Source organism: Nomascus leucogenys, chromosome 2 (genome assembly GCF_006542625.1).
Source record: "Nomascus leucogenys isolate Asia chromosome 2, Asia_NLE_v1, whole genome shotgun sequence".
NCBI lineage: Eukaryota > Metazoa > Chordata > Mammalia > Primates > Hylobatidae > Nomascus > Nomascus leucogenys.
In genome coordinates, this window is record NC_044382.1 from 118,519,926 (window position 1) to 118,544,458 (window position 24,533).

Here is a 24,533-nt window from a genome sequence, read left to right on the forward strand (position 1 = left end):
TGCACAACTGCAGGCAGTCACATTCACATAGACTATGTGAATGGTGCAGTGGGGATGCTGCTCCATGAAACAACAGTGAGGTAACTCTTGCTAGAGGAAGTCTCAGCTGGCTGTGCTGCTGAAGCATTCTCATTTGGGGACGAGACATTCTAAATTTAATTGCCAGAGTCTGCAATCAACTGTGAAAAACTGGATAAGCAGATAGCATTTTTTCTAAGACCAGTGATGTATGATTGCCATTTATTTAATGAACTGCAGGCTCTGAAAGAGAAGTTTAATTTACTAATCCCTCAAAGCGGATACGGGACTTTTTGGGTCTTAGCCCCACCTGCTCCTTTTTTGTCTCACTCTTCTCTGACTTTGCATATTGTCTTTCCCTTCTCCCTAACCCTGTGCACATCCTTTTATTTGTACCTTTCACCTTCAGCATGTCTCTTCCCTCATATCTTTTCTCTTTCCTTTTGTTATCTTTTATCTTTATTTCTGCTTATTGCTCTTGTTTCTCCATTTGCTATTTTTTCACATATTTCCTCTATGTCTACTCTCTCTCTCCTCTCTCCCTTTCTCCCTCTCTCTCTCTTTCACCTCTTGTGTTCCAGCAGGCACTATTGATCTCCATGTGGCTTTTTATCATCATCTGTATACACTTTCCCTTGCTTTTTCTTAATCTGCTTTTGTTAACATTGATTTTTTTTCTATTTTTCCAGTTTATTTTTTGCTATCCCTTTCTTCAACTATCCATGACACAAAACCAAAGTACACTTTAATGTCCTCTCTGTGGCTCCAGATGAATTATTCTTCCATGTCTGTCCTTCAGAGTATACAGAATACATCTGGAGACTCTACATTCCAATACCCAGGCCACTTAGAACTGCCATTTTCATTGTATCTTGATTGTGTTACAATTTTACAAAAATGTATGAAATACACTGAAGTATTTTTGCAATGTTTATTTCTGCATACAAGACTACTAAAGCCAGGCTGTGTGATTCTTAACCCCGAATCTGTCTTCCTCACTGGTTTTAGAATTCTTGAAAAAAAATGCTTAAAACGATTTCAAAACTCAAGCATTTTTCTGTTGACTATTTGTGTACACAAAGGAAAGCCTGCCCACCAGCCTTGCTGCACTCAATTATTACTGAGTGTGCCTTTTGGCAGCAACACTCATATGATTTTGGAACTTAAATAATGATTTAGACAAATGCCAAGGAAGAAACTTTCCCACATGATTTAGCACTTTCTTCAAGAAATTAGAAAATGAACCACAAAATAGACCAAAGAAGTAACAAACTCATATAAATAAGCACAAAAATACATAAGTTAGAATCTAGAAGCTGGTTCATTGAAAAAAAAAACAAAACATAAAATAGATTTAGCATCTAGCTAAACTAGCCAAGGTGAATAAAAATAACAAAATTCAAATACACAAAATAAGAATTGGTTAAGGGCAAAATAATACAGAAACAGAAAGAATTATAGGAACACAATGGACTACGTTGTTCAATTATGGCCAAATTCTGAAAAATGGGATGAAATAAATAATATTCAAAGAAAATATGTTTTTTTAAAATTGACTTAAGACAGAGAACTATCTAAATAGACTGATATTCAGGACTGATATTCTAGATGATTTTAAGGCAGGACTTCCAACAATCAAAACAGAATGTAGCCATACATGTGCATTTGGGCTGAATATCAATCTTGTCAACAGCCATGGAAAAAATAAAAATTTGACAAAGAACTACCTTAGAAGAAGCATAAGGTACTGATGATTAATGTTCAACATCACTAATCATCAGAGAAATTAAAATTAAAATGACAATGAGATATCATCTCATCCCACGTAAAATGGCTTCTATTCAAAAGACAGGCAATGATGAATGTTGGCGAGGATGTGGAGAAAGGGGAACACTCGTGGATTGTTGGAAGAAATATAAATTAGTACAGCCACTATGGAGAACAGTATGGAGGTTCCTCAAAAAAACAAAAATAAAACCACTGTATGTTTCATCAATCCCACTGTTGGGTATATACCCAAAAGAAAGAAAATCAGTATATCAAAGGAATATGGCACTCCCATGTTTATCACAGCACTGTTACAATAGCCAAAATTTGGAATCAACCCAAATGTCCATCAAGAGCTGAACAAATAAAGGAAATGTGGTATATATACACAATGTAATATTATTCAGCTATAAAAATGAATGAAATCCTGTCATTTGCAACAACATGGAGGGAACTGGAAGATATTATGTTAAATAAGCCAGGCCAGAAAGACAAATACTACATGTTCTCATTCATATTCGGAAGCTAAATAAATATTGAGCTCATGGAGATGGAGAATAGAATGATGGCTACCAGAAGTCAGGAGGAGCAGTGAAAAGTGAAGAGGGAGAGAGGGATAAAGAGAAGAGGGTTAATGGTTCTATATATATATAGAGAGAGAGAGAGAGAGAGAGAGAGAGAGAGAGAGAGAGTGTTAGGTAGGAGGAGTAAGATCTGATGTTCAGTAGCACAATAGGGTAACTATAGTTAATAATTTATTGTATGTTTCAAAATAAAAGGGTGGAGTTGGAATGTTCCTAACACAAAGAAATGACAAATTGAGTGACAGATGCCCTAATTACTCTGATTTGATCATTACATATTGTACGCTTGTTTTAAAATATCACAGATACTCCATAATTATGTACAGCTAGTATGTATTCATAATAATTAAAAATTTAAAAAAAGGGAATTCCACCACAGCTTGAAAGAGTAGATTATTCTGGTCTTCTGAAATTATTTTAGAACACAGAAAAAAAAAGAAAACTTCCAAAGAATAACAATGATGGCAAAACTTGACAAAGATTAAAAAAGACATACACAATTATAAACAAATATTACTTAAGACTACTGATGAAAAATTTCTAGATCAATCATCAACAAGAGGATCTAACAGGACACTATTAGATTATTATATAATAATTAAGAAGAGTTTTGTTTCATCCTATATTGCTGCTTGAGAAACATCCCAAAATCTAGTGACTTAAAATAATAATGGGCTGGGTGCAGTGGCTCATGCCTGTAATCCCACCACTTTGGGAGGCCGAGGCGGGTGGATCACCTGAGGTCGGTGGTCGAGACCAACTTGACCAACATGGAGAAACCCCATCTCTACTAAAAATACAAAATTAGCCAGGTGTGGTGTCGCATGCCTATAATCCCAGCTACTCAGGGGGCTGAGGAAGGAGAATCGCTTGAACCCAAGAGGCAGAGGTTGTGGTAAGCCAAGATCACACCATTGCACTCCACCCTGGGTAACAAGCACAAAACTCCATTTCAAATAATAATAATAATAGAATAATGATCTGCTGTTCCAATTCTGTGGGTGAGGAATTTGGGTAGGGCTCACTAGGGATTGATAATCTACACACTAAACGGTATTGGCTGAGCTCATTCATGCAGGTGCATTAAGCTGAGAGCTGGGCTGGGCTGTATGGTTCAAGATGGCTTCCTAGTATGTCTAAGGCCTTGTTGTGGGCTGCCAGCTGGAGCACTGATTTTTTTCTATGTGGCCTTTCTCTTCAGGTGACTTCTCATCCCCCAAGACCTTTCTCTCTCACGGAATACCCTGATGATTACTGACATTGAACATTGTTGTATATACTTATTGCCAATTGTATGTCTTCTTTAGAAAAATATTTATTCCAGTTTTTAACCTATTTTTAGTAGACCTGGGAGTTTTTTGGCTATGGAATTGAAGGAATTCCTTATATATTTGGAAATTAAACCCTTGTCATACATATGGTTTGCAAATATTTTCTCCTAATCTGTAGGATGACTTTTAACTTCGTTGACTGTTTATTTTGCTTTGCATTAGACTTTCAGTTTGACGTAGTCTAATTGTTTTTGTCACCCGTGGTTTTGGTGTCGTATTCAAGAAAACGTTATAAAGATCAATGTCCAGAAGTTTTCCTCCTTTGCCACTTTCTAGGATTTTTAGAGTTTCATGTCTTACCTTTAAGTCTTTAATCCATTTGGATCTGCTTTTTGTGCTTGGGGTAAGAGTTCAATTTCATTCTTACACATGTGGATATCCAGCTTTCCTAGCACCATTTATTGAAGAGAATCTTCTTTCTCTGTTATATATTCTTGGAAACTTTGTCAATGGTCAATTGACCATTTATTTCTGGTCATGGATTTATTTCTGGTCTCTCTATTCTGTTTCATTAGTCTGTATGTCTGTCTTTATGCTAATACCATACAGTTTTAATTACAGTAGCTTTGTAATATATTTTGGAATCAGAAAGTGTGATGCCTACAGGTATATTCTTCCTTTTCAAGCTTGATTTGGCTATTCACAACCTTTTGTGTTCCCATATGAACTTCAGAATTGTTATTTCTATTTATTTAGAAAATGCCATTGTGATTTTGATTGCATTGAATCTGTGAACACTTTAGCAAGGTTCTTTCAACACATGAATATAAAATGCCATTCATTTATGTATTATTTATTTCACCAAGGTTTTGTAGTTTTCAATCTAGAAGTCTTTTACATCCTTATTTAAGTTTATTCCTAAGTATTTTATTCTTTTTCATACTATTGTAAATGTAAATGTTTTCCTAATTTATCTATCATATAGCTCACTGTTAGTGTACAGAAATGTAACAGATTGTATTTGTTAACTCTGTATCCTGCAACTTTACTGAACTCATTTATTACTTCTAACAGTTTTTTGGTGGAGTCTCTAGGATTACATATATATATAAGGTCATATCACCTGAAAACAGGGACAGTTTTACTTCTTACGTTCTGGTATGGATGCCTTTTATTTTTTCTTGTCTAATTATTCAAGCTAGGACTTCTTGTTTTGAACAGAAATAGCAAGAATGGAATCCTTGTATTATTTCTGATCTTAGGGGGAAAGCATTCAGTTTTTCACTATCGAGTAGGATGTTAGCTGTGGACTTTACATATATGGCCTTTATTATGTTGAGGTATATTCCTTTTATTTCTAAATTTGTTGACAGTTTTTATCATAAAATGGTGTTGAATATTGTCAAATGCCTTTTCAGCACCTGTCGAGATTATTATGTAATTTTTATTTTTCATTCTATAAATGTGGTATATAACATTAATTGATTTTTGTATGTTGAACTGTCCTCCTTGCATCGCAGGGATAAAACCCCTTTAGTCATGATGTATGATTATTTTAAGATGCTTCTGGATTCTGTTTGTTAGTATTTTGTTGAGGATTTTTGCATCTATATTCATCAAAGTTACTGGTGTATAATTTTCCTGTGGTGTCTTTGTCCGGCTTTGGTATCAGGATAAAGCTGGTCTCTTAAACTAGTTGGAAACTTTCCCTCCTCTTCAATTTTTGGAGGAGCTTGAGAAATGTTGGGTTCAATTGTTCAGATGTTTAGTAGGATTCACCAATGAAGCCACTGGCCAAGGGCTTTTCATCATTGGGAAGTTTTTTATTTACTGATTCAATCTCCATAGTAGTTACAAGTATGTTCAGACTTTGTATTACTATATGATTTAGTCTTGGTAGGTTTTCTGTTTCTAGGAATGTATCCATTTCTTCTGAGTTTTCCAGTTTATTGGCATGTAATTGTTCATAGCTGTCTCTTATGATCCTTATATTTCTGTGGCATCAACTGTTGTGTCTCTTATTTCTGATTCATCTTCTCTCCTTTTTCTTAGGATACCAAGAGGCTTGACAATTTCACCTTTTCAAAAAACTAACTCTGTTGACTTTTTCTTTGTTTTGAAACTTGTCTATTTCCTTTATTTCTGCTCTAATCTTATTTCTTTCCTTCTGCTAACTTTGAGCTTAATTTTTTCTTGTTTTTCTAGGTCCTTAAGGTGTAAATTTAGGTTGTTTATTTGAGATTTTTCTTTTTTAATGCATTTAACAAAAATAAATATCCCTCTTAGTACTGCTTTTGCTCCATCCATAAGTTTTAGTATGTTGTGTTTTCATTTTCATTTTACTCAAGGTATTGTCTAATTAAAAAAAATTTATTCTTTGAAACAAGGGTTTCTCAAAAGTGTGTTGTTTACTTTCTACATAAAGACCTGGAATGGCGAATCATGCTTATAATTCCAGCAGTTTGGGAGGTCAGAGGAGGAGATTTGCTTGAGCCCAGGAGTGTGAGACTAGCCTGGGGAATATAAGTAGGCCCTGTCTCTACAAAAATAAATTTTTTAAAAAACCTAGCTGAATGTGGTGTCATGCACCTGTGGTCCCAGCTACTCAGGAGGTTGAGGTGGGAATATTGCTTGATCCCAAGAGGTGAAGGCTGCAGTGAGCCATGACTACACCACGACACTCTAGCCTGGGTGACAAAGACATGATAAAAAAAAAAGGGGGGGGGCGGTGGGTGGGCCTGGTGGCTCATGCCTGTAATCCCAACAGTTTGGGAGGCCGAGGCGGGTGGATCACGAGTTCAGGAGTTCGACACCAGCCCGACCAATATGGTGAAACCCCATCTCTACTGAAAATACAAAAATTAGCCAGGCATGGTCCCAGCTATTTGGGAGGCTGAGGCATAAGAATCACTTGAACCAGGAGGTAGAGGTTGCGGTAAGCTGAGATCCACCACTGCACTCCAGCTTGGGTGACAGAGCGAGACTCAGTCTCAAAAAAGGAAAAGAAGGAAAGGGAGAGGAAGCAAGAAAGCGAGGAAGCAAGAAAGCAAGAAAGCAAGGAAGCAAGGAAGGAAGGAAGGGAGGGAGGGAGGGAGGCAGGGAGGAAAGGAAAGGAAAGGAAAGGAAAGGAAGGAAGGAAGGAAGGAAGGAAGGAAGGAAGGAAGGAAGAAAGAGAGAGAGAGAGAGGGAGGGAGGGAGGGAAAGAAAAAGAAAGAAAGAAGAAAGAAAGAAAGAGAAAAAGAAAAAGAAAGAATTTCTACATATTTGTGAATGTTTTACTTTTAGTTCTGCTATTGATTTCTAGTTTCATTCTATTGTGATTGGAAGATAAACTTGATATAATTCTATCTTTTTGAATTTGTTAAGACTTGCTTGTGACCTAAGATGTGATCTATGCTGGAGAAAGCTCTGTGGCACATGAGATGAGCGTGTATGCTGCTGCTGTTGGGTCGAAGGAATGTCCTTTATGTCCATTAGGTCCATTTGGTCTATACTGTTGTTCAAGTTCAGTGTTTGCTTATTGCTCTTCTATCTGCTTGTTTTATCCATTATTGAATGTGGGGTATTGATATCTTCTACGATTTTGTATTGCTGTCTATTTCTCCAATTCTGTCAATATTTGATTTATATATTTAGATGCTCTTATGTTGGGTACATATATATCTATAATTATTATATCTTTATAGTTAATTGATCCTTTTATCATTATATAATGATCTCTGTTTTTTACAACACCTTCTCACCTAATGTCTATTTTAACGAATGTAAGTATAGCCACCCCTGTTCTCTTTTGGATAGCATTTGCAAGAAATGTCATTTTCCATATCTTCAATTTTAGCCTACATGTCCTTAAATCTAAAATGAGTTTCTTATAAACAGCCCAATTTTTTTTATATAAAACTGCTTAATGAACATAAGAAAATGCATCTTTCTCATTCCTAAAGCCAGCATCATGATTAACTGGAAAACACTAGAAGATTTCTTCATAACAATAAGGAAAAGAAAAAAAAAAGCCTATCCTCACTATTTTTAATCAATATTTTACTAGGCATACTCAGCTGATAAAATACATGAAAGGAAAAGGGTTAAAGTACAAAAATCAGGAAAGAGAAAATAAATTATTTATATGTGACAGAATTGTGAATCTAGAAAACTTAAAATTCAGTAAGTGAATTTACCAAGTTAGTAGAGTGCAAAATCAATCCACAGAAAGCAATAGCTTTGAAAATATATAAGGGCAACCTATGAGAAGCTACATTTGGAGAAAAAATTAATTTATATTAGCAACAAAAGAGATAAAGTACCTATAAATAAACATAAGAAAAATGCAAGGTACCTATGAAAACATTTTAACACTACTGAAGAACTCAAAAGAAATATTGAATAAATGGAAATACATGCCATATTGTTAGAGATGCTATATCTCAACATCAGGGAGTGTTAATTTTTCTAAAGTTAATTTAAGTTTTTTAAGTGATGCAAGTAAATTTACAACTAGATTGTTAGAATTAGACAAGCTAATTCTAAATTTGATATAAAAATGAATAAACAAAATAGCTAGGAAAACATTGAAAAGCACTAGCAATATAGAACTAGCCTAATTACATTACATATATAAGAGAATCATTAAAACTACATGTTAAAATGTATTACACAGTCCAAATATAGGCTCACGGTTAGAATAGCTTAGAATAAAGGACTAGAATAAAAAATTCAGAATTAGACACAAAAAGAAATGGGAATTTAGTATTTGAAAAAGTTGGCAATTAAAATCAGGAAAACTATTAAAGGAAGATGGATGCTCAATAAATATTTTTGAGACAAGTGAATAGGCAGATGGATCTACACCTCACACCATATACCAAAAAAAAATTCAAACAGACTAATACTTACAATGTACATAACAAATCCTTAAAAATAGTAAAAGATAGTGTTGGTCACATTTTGTCAAATTTTGTCATCTTTAATCTTAGGGTGAAGAAGACTTTTCATAAATAGAACAAAAAAATCCATAAACCACAGAGGAAAATTAATAAATACATTCTATTACATAGAAAAATGACTATATGGCAAAAAAAATGCTATAAGCAAAATTAAAAAAAAAAGATGAGAAACAGTAAGTATTTGTAGCTCTTACCATAGACAGAGCCACATAGATTAATAGATAAATAGTCCTGGGTTTTTGTATAGACAAAAATCCAATAAAAAATGGCAAAAGAAATAATTTCCAGATAAAGAAAAAACAAAAGGCTCTGTAAACATACGAAAGGTGTTCAAACTACTTACCTTAAGAAAATTAAAATGCTAAAAATTACACTGTATTTAGAAACCATATTTTACCTCTCAGATTGTTAAAACCCAAATGTTGTCAACACCCTCTGTTGGGAAGACTAAAGAAAAACAGGCACTCTTATATATTGCTGGTGGGGATATAAACTCGCACAACTCCTCTGAAAGGCATTTGGAAATATGTAACAACATTACAAAGGCATATATACGTTGACCCAGAAACTACACTTCTGAGAATTTATCCTGCAAGGATTCTTTCACATGTGTTAAAAGACATATGTAAATGGTTATTCTCTGTGGCATTGTGTCTAGTACACAGGAAATCTAAAACAACCCAAAGGCCAACCAATAGAAAACTGGTTAAATAAATTGTGACATATCCATAATAAGGAAAACTTGTCTGTTTAAAAAATGATAATAACTAGAAAATTCTCCACGTACTAGAATGGAAAAATTTATCTGAAATAAGGCTAAATGACAAATGCAAGATGCCAAATATTATGTTTACTAAGCTTTCATTTTAAAATGAAGGGGAAAAAATTAAAAATACTACCAATGTATTATATTTGCATTTTATAGACCCTGAAAGGATACACAAGAAATTACTGATGTTATTACCTAGGATAGGGAGGGATGAGGGGTAAATCAGGGAAAGAAGGGTCTACAATCTAAAGAGGCTTTAACTTTCTACCTTTAATATATAGAAATTTGGAGCATTTTTCGTGAAAGAGAATATGTACGAGATTACTTAACACAGTGGAGAGATCATACAAAGGAAAGAGAATCACATATTATACTAGACTTTACAAACACAGTAATACACTGTGGCAATAGTTATAAAGGATAAGTGAGTTTACATATTAATCTAAATTACTTCTCATTTGTGGAGGCAAATACAACATTTTCAAATATGGAGCAGTTATTTAAAACACTTGATAATACCTTAGTCAAGTGAAAAATACATAAGAAAGGATATATTCAGGAATTGAATAAAATTTACAGTTAAGTTTAAATTTACAGATGCATTTTCAGCAACTATTTAGTCCAGATAAGTTTATTCACTGGGTCAAATTCCTCTAAGCCAGGAACAAAAGTCTCTTACATTAGATTGTAAAAAGGCACAAAGGCAAAGCCAATCAGATGTAATGTATAAAACAATATATAGCAGGTACACTGAACAACAACAACAAAAATCCAGAATGGCAAAATCAAAATCAGTGTGCAATCTATTAATCAGTCACAGCCTATCAGGAATGAATTGCTCAATAGAGCACTGAACATATCAAAAAATGAATTATTAAAAATACAAGGAAAACTGACTTTATAGTAAATGTATTAAAATTAATAGGAAAAAATATAGCAATATACTCTTCAAATGACTTGGGTTAAAAAGTAAATAAAAGTTTCTGTCTTGATTAAAGCTTTACTAAGAGATCTACAATGTAAAATAGGGCCTGTGTTATATATCAGGAGTGATTTTTCGTCTATTTTTAAAATCTGTCTAAAAGTGACTTTTAACATCTTAACATTCTGTGTATGTTAAAATGGTAACAGGGACCCTAAGAATCTGAAAGAAATCTACCATTGAAGAAATGGTAAATAAATTTGAAAATTATTCACTTTAATAAATCGTTCCTAAGTCCAACGTTTCCTGGAGTCCTTTGAAATAAACTTATGAGGAGTTGAAACATAAAATCTAATTAGCCTCATAACTACCAGTTTTTGAAGTCTTACTATGTTCAAGACTCTAACTTAGATATGTAAAATACATATCAAGTATGTATATATATGTATGTATACACACATAAAATAGGGTCTTAAAATTTTGAATATTGAATGATTTGGTTTCTGTTTTAAGTTAGTATTTACCTCACAAGAATTACATTAATATTGATTTATATTATGTAATAATACCTATTGTAAATACGAAAAAAGAGTTTCTGAGAAGGGAAGAACTTGTTCAATGACAGATCATCTAAGAGGTGATCAAGCCAAAATTTGAATTGAAGAAGAGAAACTGAGTTAAATGATGTGGCACATAATCATCTATTATTTCTGGGATTTTGAATTGTAATGTATTAGAACAATAAACCAATAGTACTTCTCTTTACCTTACAGTGAAATGTAGAACTTGCTTTTTCACAGCCTCCAGCTTTTTATTTGGGTATTTTGTTTGATCCTGTTTTATTGATGGTTTCTTCAAAGGAAGAACACGGGCCTCAACGGGGGGGAAGAATAGTTTGGAAAGAGTGTTGGCAATTCTCCACCCAATATATTTGGAGAAAACTTCTTCTCCTACATTGGATGAAATATTTGTACTATACCTAGTAAAAGGATCCGTTGGGTCATTTAACTCAGCCTGTTGAAAGAAAAGAGAAAGGAGTCAGTTGAAACAGGATTAAATGGGAGAAAAAAAATCATGTATTATTAAATTTTTTAAAGTATCTTTATTTTCTTTGACTAATATTGCATTTTTCCTGTTAAGTAAAAATAATCTTTATAAAAAAATTGCAGTTTTCCAAAAGATTTCAAAAAGCAAAACAGCAAATTTCAGTGAAATAAATAAACATTAATGCATCCAGTCTCGAAGTTTTGAAAATTTAATTAGGTAATTTTTATTTTAAATTTGATATACTTGCCATATAAGAATTTCATAAGCATTCTGAAATTTTATTTAATAAGAAATTAATCAGTTGAAGTAATGTACATTTTATTAAATCAGACTTTTTTTTAGGCACAATCTAAACTGTTCTTGATATCAACAGAGCATTTATTTTTCCCTTTTTGAGAAGGAGTCTTCCTCTGTCTCCCAGACTGGAGTGCAGTGGTGCAATCTTGGCTCACTGCAACCTCCATCTCCCTGCAACCTCCATCTCCCAGGTTCAAGCGATTCTCCTGCCTCAGCCTCCCAAGTAGCTAGGACTACAGGCATGCACCATCACTCCTGGCTAATTTTTGGTTTTTTAGTAGAGATGGGGTTTCATCATGTTGGCCAGGCTGGTCTCGAACTCCTGACCTCAGGTGATCCACCTGCCTCAGCCTCCCAAAGTGCTGGGATTACAGGCATGAGCCACCATGCCTGGCCAAACAGAACATTTTTATTGAGCAAAAATTTTAAGTGAAAAGCAAATAAGAGCTTTGTATTTGTCTTAAATTGAAGATGTTTAAGATTTTGATTTTGACTAAATTGAATATGTTCTAAAATCAAAAAATATAAAAATACAAAAATTTCCCATTATTTAAGCAATACTTATTCAGAAAAAAGCTATTTTCTGAAATTTCCTATTCCTGTTTGATAATGTCTGGGATTGCTTCTTAATTACTTCTTTTAAAATGGCCAGAGGCATATTTTCTCTGGCTGGAATCAGTAATAATAAATAAAAATGTAAGTAAAATGGCATATGTTACAATTTTTTTATCTTCGTGGTATGTACATGCTATTAATTCCTTTTCTTGTAAATAAGTCGGATACTGCCTTTTATCATTTGTTTTTATGTTTTCATTGAGTATTATCTGTCTTCAGGCAGCTCATTTCCAGTCACTCAGGATACATTTTAGATGCATATCAATCTTGCGATAGGAAAAACAGAAATAGAAAATGTTTTTCTGTATATGAACATCTAACTTAACCTCTTTCTGGTTCCAAAATTAGGCCTGGCTAAATTAAATTACTGATGAAAGACTGATTATTGAATTTAGACAAAAGTATAGTAGAAAAAATGAGTACAGTCTCAGGAGACAGACTGAACGAAAAACAGTTAAAGCAATGAGAAAAATAGCAAAAGGCAGGTATGCAAATATGTGTCACTGTGAAAGTCACAGAGGATGGGAAAGAATAACATGAAAAAAATTTACAAAGGATAAGGTGAAAATCATGCAAGTAAGCGAGCATATGATTCAGTAATCCTACTACTGGGTATATTCAAAAGAAAATCAGTATGTCAAAGAGAGAGCTGCCCTGCCATGTTTATTGCAACATTACTCTCAATAGCCAAGCTATGAAATCAAGCTAAGTGTCCATTAACAGATGAATGGATAAATAAAATGTGGTATATATACACAATGAGATAGTATTGAGCCATAAAAATAGAATAAAATTCTACCATTTGTAACAACATGGATGAACCTGGGGGACATCACGTTAAGTGAAATAAACCAGGCACAGAAAGACAAATACCACATGATCTCACTTACATGTAAAATCTAAAATGTTGATCTCATATAAGTAGAGTAGGATGGTGTTTACCAGGGGCTGACAGGTGAAGGGCTGGGGAGACGGTGGTCAAAAGATTTCAGTTAGAAGCAATAAATTCAAGAGCTCTAATGTACAACATATTGACTATAGTGAATACAAATACATCATATCTTGAAAAATGCTAAGAGAGTAGATGTTAAGTGTTCTCACAAAAGAAATAATAACTGTATGAGGTTATTTGTTAATTAGCTCAATTTGACCATTTCACAACGTTATATATTGTCAGCCTAAGCTAAGCCATCATATCCCCTGTGACCTGCACATACACATCCAGATGGCCGGTTCCTGCCTTAACTGATGACATTCCACCACAAAAGAAGTGGAAATGGCCTGTTCCTGCCTTAACTGATGACATTATCTTGTGAAATTTCTTCTCCTGGCTCATAAGCTCCCCTACTGAGCACCTTGTGACCTCCACTCCTGGCTGCCAGAGAACCCCCATTTTTCCTTTACCTACCCAAATCCTATAAAACGGCCCTACCCCTATCTCCCTTTGCTCTCTTTTTAGACTCAGCCCACCTGCGCCCAGGTGATTAAAAGCTTTATTGCTCACACAAAGCCTGTTTAGTAGTCTCTTCACACGGATGCAAATGAAATTTGGTGCCGTGACTCGGATTGGGGAACCTCCCTTGGGAGATCAATACCCTGTCCTCCTGTTCTTTGCTCCGTGAGAAAGATCCAACTACGACCTCAGGTCCTCAGACTGACCAGCCCAAGAAACATCTCACCAATTTCAAATCCGGTAAGCAGCCTCTTTTTACTCTCTTCTCCAACCTCCCTCACTATCCCTCAATCTCTTTCTCCTTTCAATCTTGGCACCATACTTCAATCTCTCCCTTCTCTTAATTTCAATTCCTTTCATTTTCTGGTAGAGACAAAGGAGACACGTTTTATCCATGAACCCAAAACTCCGGCACTGGTCATGGACTGGGAAGACAGCATTCCCTTGGTGTTTAATCATTGCAGGGATGCCTCTCTGATTATTCACCCACGTTTCAGAGGTGTCAGACCACGCAAGGATGCCTACTTTAGTCCTTCACCATTAGCGGTAAGTCCTGCTTTTCTGGGGGAGCAGCAAGTACCCCAACCCCTTCTCTCTGTGTCTCTACCCCTTTTCTGCTTTTCTGGAGGAGGGGCAAGAACCCCTCAACCCCTTCTCCTTCACCCTTAGCAGCAAGTCGTACTTTTCTAAGATGCAAGAACCCCCAATCCCTTATTTCCGTGCCCCAACCTCTTATCTCTACGCCCCAACCTCTTATCTCTGTGCCCCAACCCAACCCCTTATTTCCATGCCCTGACCCCTTTCCCACTTTTCTGGAGGGTAAGAACCCCCGAACCCCTTCCCTCCGTGTCTCTACCCTTCTCTTTAAACTTGCCTCCTTCACTATAGGCAACCCTCCACTTTCCATTCCTCCTTCTTCTCCCTTAGCCTGTGTTCTTAAGAACTTAAAACCTCTTCAACTCTCACCTGACCTAAAATCAAGGCATCTTATTTTCTTCTGAAATGCCGCTTGACCCCAATACAAACTCAACAGTAGTTCCAAATAGCCAGAAAGTGGCACTTTCACTTTTTCCATCGTGCAAGATCTAAATAATTCTTGTTGTAAAATAGGCAAATGGTCTGAGGTGCCTGATGTCCAGGCATTCTTTTACAAATCAGGCCCTCCCTGCTCTGTGTTCCCACTGCAACTCCTCCCAAATCTTCCTTCTTTCCCACCCACCTGTCCCCTCAGTCCCAACCCCAAGCATTGCTGAGTCTTTCTAATCTTCCTTTTCTACAGACCTATCTGACCTCTCCCCTCCTTGCCAGGCTGAGCTAAGTCCCAATTCTTCCTCAGCCTCCGCTCCTCCACCCTATAATCCTTTTATCACCTCCCCTCCTCACACCTGGTCTGGCTTACAGTTTAGTTCCGTGACTAGCCCTCCCCCACCTGCCCAGCAATTTCCTCTTAAAAACGTGGCTGGAGCTAAAGGCATAGTCAAGGTTAATACTCCTTTTTCTTTATCCCAAATCAGATAGCGTTTAGGCTCTTTTTCATCAAATATAAAAACCTAGCCCAGTTCATGGCTCGTTTGGCAGCAACCCTGAGATGCCTTACAGCCCTAGACCCTAAGAAGTCAAAAGGCCGTCTAATTCTCAATATACATTTTATCACCCAATCTGCTCCCGACATTAAATAAAACTCCAAAAATTAAATTCCGGCCCTCAAACTCCACAACAGGAGTTAATTAACCTCACCTTAAAGGTGTACAATAATAGAAAAAAGTTGCAATTCTTTGCCTCCACTGTGAGACAAACCCCAGCCATATCTCCAGCACACAAGAACTTCCAAACGCCTGAACTGCAGTGGCCAGGCATTCCTCCAGAACCTCCTCCCCCAGGAGCTTGCTACAAGTGCCAAAAATCTGGCCACCAAGCCAAAAAATGGCTGCAGCCCAGGATTCTTCCTAAGCCGTGTCCCATCTGTGCAGGACCCCACTAGAAATCGGACTGTTCAACTCACCTGGCAGCCACTCCCAGAGCCCCTAGAACTCGCCCAAGGCTCTCTGACTGACTCCTTCCCAGATCTTCTCGGCTTAGCAGCTGAAGACTGACTCTGACCAATTGCCTCAGAAGCCCCCTAGACCATCACGGATGCCGAGTTTCACGTAACTCTCACAGTGGAAGATAAGTCCGTCCCCTTCTTAATCAATACAGAGGCTACCCACTCCACATTACCTTCTTTTAAAAGGCCTGTTTCCCTTGTCTCCATAACTATTGTAGGTATTGACAGCCAGGCTTCCAAACCTCTTAAAACTCCCCAACTCTGGTGCCAAATTAGACAATACTCTTTAAAGCACTCCTTTTTAGTTATCCCCACCTGCCCAGTTCCCTTATTAGGCCGAGACACTTTAACTAAATTATCTGCTCCCCTGACTATTCCTAGACTACAGCTACATCTCATTGCTGCCCTTCTTCCCAATCCAAAGCCTCCTTTGCATCCTCCTCTTGTATCCCCCCACCTTAACCCACAAGTATAAGATACCTCTACTCCCTCCTTGGCAACTGATCATGCACTCCTTACCATCTCATTAAAACCTAATCACCCTTACCCTGCTCAATGCCAATATCCCAGCCCACAGCATGCTTTGAAAGGATTAAAGCCTGTTATCACTCGCCTACTACAGCATGGCCATTTAAAGCCTATAAACTCTCCTTACAATTCTCCCATTTTACCTGTCCTAAAACCAGACAAGGCTTACAAGTTAGTTCAGGATCTGCGCCTTATCGACCAAATTGTTTTGCCTATCCACCCTGTGGTGCCCAACCCTTATACTCTTTGGTCCTCAATACCTTCCTCCACAACTCACTATTCCGTTCTTGATCTTAAAGATGCTTTTTTTCACTATTCCCCTGCACCCCTCGTCCCAGCCTCTCTTTGCTTTCACCTGGACTGACCCTGACACCAGTCAGTCCCAGCAGCTTACCTACGCTGTACTGCTGCAAGGCTTCAGAGACAGCCCCCATTACTTCAGTCAAGCCCAAGTTTCATCCTCATCTGTTACCTATCTCAGCATAATTCTCATAAAAACACACCTGCTCTCCCTGCTGATTATGTCCGATTAATCTCCCAAACCTTAATCCCTTACAAAACAACAACTCCTTTCCTTCCTAGGCATAGTTAGTGCAGTCAGAATGCTTACACAAGAGCCAGGACCGCACCCTGTAGCCTTTCTGTCCAAACAACTTGAACTTACTGTTTTAGCCTAGCCCTCATGTCTGCGTGCAGCGGCTGCTGCTGCTTTAATACTTTAAGAGGCCCTAAAAATCACAAACTATGCTCAACTCACTCTCTACATTTCTCATAACTTCCAAAATCTATTTTCTTCCTCAACCTGATGCATATACTTTCTGCTCCCTGGCTCCTTCAGCTGTACCCACTCTTTGTTAAGTCTCCCACAATTACCATTTTTCCTGGCTGGGACTTCAATCCGGCCTCCCACATTATTCCTGATACCACACCTGACCCTCATGACTGCATCTCTCTGACCCGCCTGACATTCACCCCATTTCCCCACATTTCCTTCTTCCCTGTTCCTCAGCTTGATCACACTTAGTTTATTAATGGCAGTTCCACCAGGCCTAATCACCACACACCAGCAAAGGCAGGCTATGCTATAGTACAAGCCACTAGCCCGCCTCTTAGAACCTCTCATTTCCTTTCCATCCTAGAAATCTATCCTCAAAGAAATAACTTCTCAGTGTTCCATCTGCTATTCTACTACTTCTCAAGGATTATTCAGGCCCCCTCCCTTCCCTACACATCAAGCTCAAGGATTTGCCCCCGGCCAGGACTGGCAAATTAGCTTTACTCAACAGGCCCCAAGTCAGGAAACTAAAGTACCTCTTAGTCTAAGTAGACACTTTCACTAGATAAGTAGAGGCCTTTCCCACAAAGTCTAAGAAGGCCACCACAGTCATTTCTTCCCTTCTGTCAGACATACTCCCTCAGTTTGGCCTTCCCACCTCTATACAGTCCGATAGCAGACCAGCCTTTATTAGTCAAATCAGCCAAGCATTTTTTCAGGCTCTTAGTATTCAGTGAAACCTTTATATCCCTTACAGTCCTCAGTCTTCAAGAAAAGTAGAACAGCCTAATAGTCTTTTAAAAACACACCTCACCAAGCTCAGCCACTAACTTAAAAAAGACTAGACAATACTTTTACCACTTTCCTTTCTCAGAATTCAGGCCTGTCCTCAGAATGCTACAAAGTAGAGCCCATTTAAGCTCCTGTATAGACGCTCCGTTTTATTAGGCCCCAGTCTCATTCCAGACACCAGACCAACTTAGACTGTGCCCCCAAAAACTTGTCATCCCTACTATCTTCTGTCTAGTCATACTCCTATTCACCGTTTTCAACTACTCATACATGCCCTGCTCATTTACACTGCCAGTTTACACTGTTTCTCCAAGCCATCACAGCTGATATCTCCTGGTGCTATCCCCAAACTGCCACTCTTAACTCTTAAAGTAAATAGATAATCTTTGCTGGCAAGACTATGCTGAATCTCCTTAGGCACTCTCTAATCAGATGTCCTAGGTCGTCCCAATTCTTAGACCTTTTATACCTGTTTTTCTCCTTCTCTTATTCCGTTTTTCAATTCATCCAAAACCATATCGAGGCCATCACCAATAATTCTAAATGACAAATGTTTCTTCTAACAACTCCACAATATCACCCCTTACCACAAAATCCTCCTTCAGCTTAATCTCTCCCACTATAAGTTCCCACGCTGCCCCTAATCCCACTCAAAGCAGCCCTGAGAAACACCGCCCATTATCTCTCCATATCACCCCCAAAAATTTTTCACCATCCCCACACTTTACCACTATTTCGTTTTATTTTTCTTATTAATATAACAAGACAGGAATGTCAGGCCTCTGAGCCCAAGCTAAGCCATCATATCCCCTGTGACCTGCACATACACATCCAGATGGCCGGTTCCTGCCTTAACTGATGACATTCCACCACAAAAGAAGTGAAAATGGCCTGTTCCTGCCTTAACTGATGACATTATCTTGTGAAATTCCTTCTCCTGGCTCATCGTGGCTCAAAAGCTCCCCTACTGAGCACCTTGTGACCCCCCACTCCTGCCTGCCAGAGAACAACCCCCTTTTTCCTTTACCTACCCAAATCCTATAAAACAGCCCCACCCCTATCTCCCTTCACTGACTCTCTTTTTAGACTCGGCCCGCCTGCACCCAACTGATTAAAATCTTTATTGCTCACACAAAGCCTGTTTAGTAGTCTCTTCACATGGACATGCATGAAATGTATATTTTAAAACATCATGTTTTACACAGTAAATGTATACAATTTTATTCTTCAGTGTAGAAAAATAAAATAAAATGTTAAAAATTAATGACACCACCAAAAAAGAGCTCCTCCTTTTTTTAGTCAAAATATAGTACAGTATTGCACAAATGAAGATATTATGGTGAACTCTGGAATTACTAAGAGGGTTATGAATGAATAAATGAATGAGTAAACAAATGGACCAAAAAAATGATGTCTTCTCATGATATAATTTTTGGTAAAATACACTGTAATCAAAGATAACATTAACCTGTGAGGCAGGAGAATAGGGTCCGGAGAAAGGGAACCTAAAGCCGATTCTCACTGGCTTCCTAGAACTAAATCAAAATCAAAACCCCAACTTTCCACGCCCAAATTAAAAAAGGACCAGAGGCTACTCTCCTTGCAACCCCCACTTTTCTGTGTGGCAGATGAAAAACTGAAAATACCTCTGGTTGATCCTTTCCTGCAACCAATCAGACTGATCGTGGGTTAAGTCTTTATTTGCATAGGATTTGGGATTTATTTTTCTCCTTTCCCCTTTTCCTATCTGCTCCATACAGGGGAGTCTTTTGTTCTCTCTCTCTTTTTCTGTCTTTTCCTTTCCAACTTGGGACCCTTGCGGGCAGTGCCTAAACAAAGAGGCAACTGCAGGTTTCTGGCTGGGGCCAATCTCTGGAGAAATGGAAAGGTTTCCATGTGGAAGCCCTTGACTGCCACCACCCAGTTCTAGTAAGGGAGCTGAGCCCTTTGCCTTTTTTTCTTTTTCAGTATTTCAGCAGCTGTTTCCTAGCAGCTCCTTGGTATTTAAGGGCAACTGGCCAGGGCCACTCTCTGGTGTTGCCTGAAGGCCAAGGAGTGAATGGTGATAGCTGCCTTGCCTGGAAGGGGGATGGACTATTTTCTATGTTTTCTGATTATAGTCCCTGATCTCCACGTGTGACACAATTGGCAGTGGCACAGGGTGAACTCATGTTTCAGGCCACTTAAACCTTCTTTTCTTATAGTCCCTGATTACTACATGTGACACAATTGGCAGCACCAGCTCCTCCAGAATGGACTCACACACATTTCAGGTGACTTGAGCCTTCTTTTTTCATGCTAAATTCTTCTCTTCCCCTACTTGATGGGTCAAGGACAAAAGGTACCCACCTAGCTATGCAAAGAATGTTATAAAGAACAGCGATGACTGGTTGTTTAAAAAGAGGGACGGGATGTTTAGGACAAGTCAGAGGGTCTGGGAATGTTGTAGATGGTCTGTGTGGGGCATGGGGGGCATTCATGAAAAGGAATTTATGCAGGAACTGATGTACAATCTAATGTGGATTTCTTGCCTAAATTTAGAGAGTAAAAAGGTTGCTTTAAGTGGGATAGGAAAATCTTAAGAAACACTCATAACGGGTCATCAGTGGTGGAGGGAACCATTCCAAAGCAGTGCCAGCACCCATCTAACACCCATCTAACCCAGAGGTGTCTGACAGACTAAGACAGGGCTCAAAAGGTGAATGCCCCTGGGGACTCCAGTCAGGACCTAGAATTTTTCCAGGATGCCTCAAGCATCACTCGGGTCACTTGATAAACCTTCCACTATTCAAAGTCCTCCCCTCTTTTCCAGACCACGATGGGCAACTCTTCGTCTATTCCACCTGATTCCACTATGGACAACCCTCCATCTATACCACCTGATTCCCTGCTTGGCTGCATCCTCCACCATTGGAATCAATTTGACCCTGATAATCTAAAGAGAAATATATATATATATATATATATATATATATATATATATATTTTTTTTTTTTTTTTTTTTTTTTTTTCTGCAATGCTGTTTGGCCCAATTATGAGCTGCCCAGCTTGGAACAATAAGCAGTCAATGGTAGCCTTAATTATGACACCATCCTGCAATCAGACCTATTTTGCAAGATGCAGGGCAAATGGTCCAAAATCCCATAAGTACAGACCTTCATGACCCTACACCAAAACCTAACAATCTGCAAAACTCCCAGAACCAGCCACCCAAGGGAAAGTCCTAAGGTAGAACTAGATATTACAGATGAGCCTCTTTTACAAGGGCTACCTGTCTCTCAGGGTGAACAGCATCTGCCTTCATATAGCCCCTTGCCAAGTGCTCTTGAGGCTAAACCCCAAACACTGGGAACCCTACTAAGTCCCCCTCACACTCGAAGGAGACCATCGTATTAACTCTCCCTGCAGCCCTGCTACTCCTTATGGAAGTAGCAGGAGCTGAGGGGCCAGTCCTAGTGCAGGTCCCTTCTCTATAACTGATATACAACAATGTAAGGAAAAGCTAGAAAGCTACTTCAAGAATCCCAGGAAATTTGCAGAAGCTTTCCAAACTTTGGCCTTAGCCTTTGCTCTCTCATGGAGTGATGTTCAATTCATTCTAGCAACCTGCTGCACCCCCTTGGAAAAAAAGATCAAATCTTTGAGGCCGCCCATGGGGAAGCAGACGATTTATTCACCTGAATCCTTCAAGGCAATCACTTGGGCCCAAACACAGTCTCCACCATTGATCCTAATTGGGACTATAATACCCCCATGGGAATGAACAACCAGGCTAAATTTCTTGAAGCTTTCCTTGGAGGAATGAGAAACGGAAAAACTAAGGCAGTAAATAATGTAAATTAACGGGGGTTACACAAGCCAAGGAGGAAAATCCAGCCATGGATTTATGGCAGGCTGGAGGAAGTCTTTACAAAATATGCTACTCTGGACCCTTCTTTTTCCAAAGGCAAAATATTAATGGCACAGCATTTCATTAGCCAATCCACCACAGACATTAGACTGATGCTCCAAAAGCTACTGATGGGGCCACAAACTAATCAAAATCAGGTTTTTGATACTGCTGTTATGGTGTATAACAATCGTGACCTGGAGGAAGGAAAACAGGAACAGAGTGAAGAAAAATGGCGGGCAAAAATTATGGCAGCCATCATTGGCAGTACCTTGAATGCCCAAAGAGCAGCTAAGGGAAACCTGAAGGGCCATAATGATAATGCCATCAAAGGCTCTTGCTTCAAATGCAAGAAAAATGAGCATTGGGCAAAGGACTGTACTAAGCCCTCGACAGGTCCCTGTCAAAAATGTGAGGGCACCAGTTACAAACCCTGTCACTGGAGGATTGACTGCCCCTGCTCCCACTGAGGGGTTCAGTCAGGCAAAACTCTAGCAGTGCAAAAGCAGGAATTAGATGAAGACTGAAGACCGAAGGGGCCTGGGGTCTTCCTCACTGCCCCTGTCCAGGAACGTTGTAATTACTACTGAGGAGCCCCAGGTAATTCTGGATGTCATGGGTACCCAAATTCAGTATTTTTTTTTTTTTTGATACAGAAACAAATTACTCTGTTCTCACTGCTTTTGCAGAAAGCTTTCCTCCCAGTTCATGACTATTATAGGAATGAAAGGAAAGCCACAAACAAGATTCTTTACTCCTCCTTTGATTTGTCATTTTGAGAAACAAATCTTCCAACAGGAATTTCTAGTAGTACCAAACTGCCCAATCCCCCTGTTGGGAAGAGATATTATGGTTAAAATAGGGGCACTGCTACAATGTAAGCATCACCTGGCAGAATTGCTAACAGGCAAAATACAGCCAAAGTCCCAGATTACATTAGTAAACAGGTTAACCCACTGGCACAGTATACTGGAAATCTAGGGAAACCTAAAATAGCAGTGCCAGTCAAAATACACTTAAAGACCCCAGCTATTTTCCCAATCAAAAACAGTACCTAATTAAGCTGGAAGCAAGAAAAGGCCTAGCACCCAGAGGTGAGGTATTACTTACCCATCGGCTCTTAAAACCCTGCAATTCTCCCTGCAATACCCCCATCTTACCCATTCTAAAGCCTTTGGAAGAATATTGAAGGCTTATTACATGTTAGTACAGGACCTCAGAATAATTAATGAGGCTGTTATCCCTGTACACACATTGGTGGCAAATCCATATACACTCCTGGCTCAGGTGCCAAAAGGTTCTCAGTCCTAGACCTAAAAGATGCTTTCTTCTCCATTCCTCTGGCACCAGAGTCCTAATACCTTTTCGCCTTTGAATGGAAAAATCCTAATACCGGAGGAAAACAACAATACACGTGGACAGTGCTCCCTTACGGTTTTTGGGACAGGCCCCTTTTCTTTGCCTGGGACTTAGAGAGGGATCTAAGGGATCTGCAATTGGAGAATGGGAGTATATTCCAGTACATGGATGACCTTCTTGTGCATAGTCCAACCAAGGAAGCTTCTGAACAAAATACTACAAAAACTTTGAATTTCTTGGCAGACAGGGGATACAAAGTGTCCAAAAGGAAGGCTTAGAATAACCTTCAACAGGTCCAGTATTTAAGGTATGTCTTAACACCCAGAGCCTGGCAAATATCCCCAGAACGAGTGCAAGCCATATGTGGTTTGGGACCTCCCCATATCAAGCAACAGCTTTGTTATTTTGGGGGAATGGCCAGGTTTTGCAGAATATGGGCACCAAATTTTGGGATCATAGCAAAGCCCCTGTATGAAGCAACAAGGGGGCCTGAAAATGAGCTAATGGAATGGACCTCGGAAATGAGAGAAACCTTTGCCAAGTTAAAATAGGCCCTCACCCAGCTTCTGCTCTTGGCATCCAAGGCCTAACTAAGCCCTTCTCCTTGTATGTAGCAGAGAGGAAGGGCATAGCTGTAGTAGTACTAGCCCAGAAATTAGGATCGGAACCCAGATCAACTGCCTACTTTTCAAAAAAGCTGGATGGAGTGGCCTTGGAAGGAGCCACTGAAGTCACCCTAGGTCAACTACCAGAAGTTCTAACCCCTCATTAGGTGAAGTCAGTCTTAGAAATACAAGGTACCTCTAGATGATGGAGGGAAGTTTAACCTAATACCAGGCCACGCTCTTAGGAAACCCAGATGTAACCCTCGAAACCTCTATCACCTTGAATCCAGCTCTGTTTCTGCCCACAGGCCCAGTAACTGATCACTCCTGCGAGCAGGTCATTGCACATACATTCATATGTTAGCCAGCCTAATTTAAAAGACCAACCTCTCCCAGATTCTGAGGATAACTGGTTTATAGACGGCAGTAGTTTCATGTCAAATAGGGAGCACTGGAGCTGGATACACAACAGTAAATCATAGTACAGTTGAAGCCCAGCCACTGCCCCCTGGCACATTAGCACAAAAGGCTGAAATCATTACTCTTACCTGAGCATTAATGTTGGGACAAGGTAAAAAGTTTAACATCTATACAGATTCTAAATATGCATTCCCTGTGGTTCATGCTCATGCTACAGTCTAGAAGGAAAGGGGACTACTAACTAGCAAACACTCTCTTATGAAGCATGGGCCTGAAATTCTTCAGCTATTAAAAGCAGTATACCTGCCAAAGGCCATAGCTATAATTCATTGTAGGGGGCACCAAAGGGACTGAACCCCTATAGCACAAGGGAACAGCAAGTCTCACAGAGAAGCCAAAGGCACAACATTCAGGGTGCAATCCCAACAGGAACAG

At 38.7% G+C, this 24,533-nt stretch overlaps 1 protein-coding gene across 1 annotated transcript in view; it reads right to left on the reverse strand.

Moving 5' to 3' along the window:
- TMEM232 (transmembrane protein 232) overlaps positions 1–24,533 on the reverse strand; it is a gene marked incomplete at its 5' end in the record, with an annotated part of 254,920 nt that overhangs the window by 104,035 nt on the left and 126,352 nt on the right. The window contains one exon of the mRNA XM_030822062.1: positions 11,041–11,288. Coding sequence (XP_030677922.1) covers positions 11,041–11,288 — 248 coding nt within the window. The remainder of the gene's footprint in view (positions 1–11,040; positions 11,289–24,533) is intronic.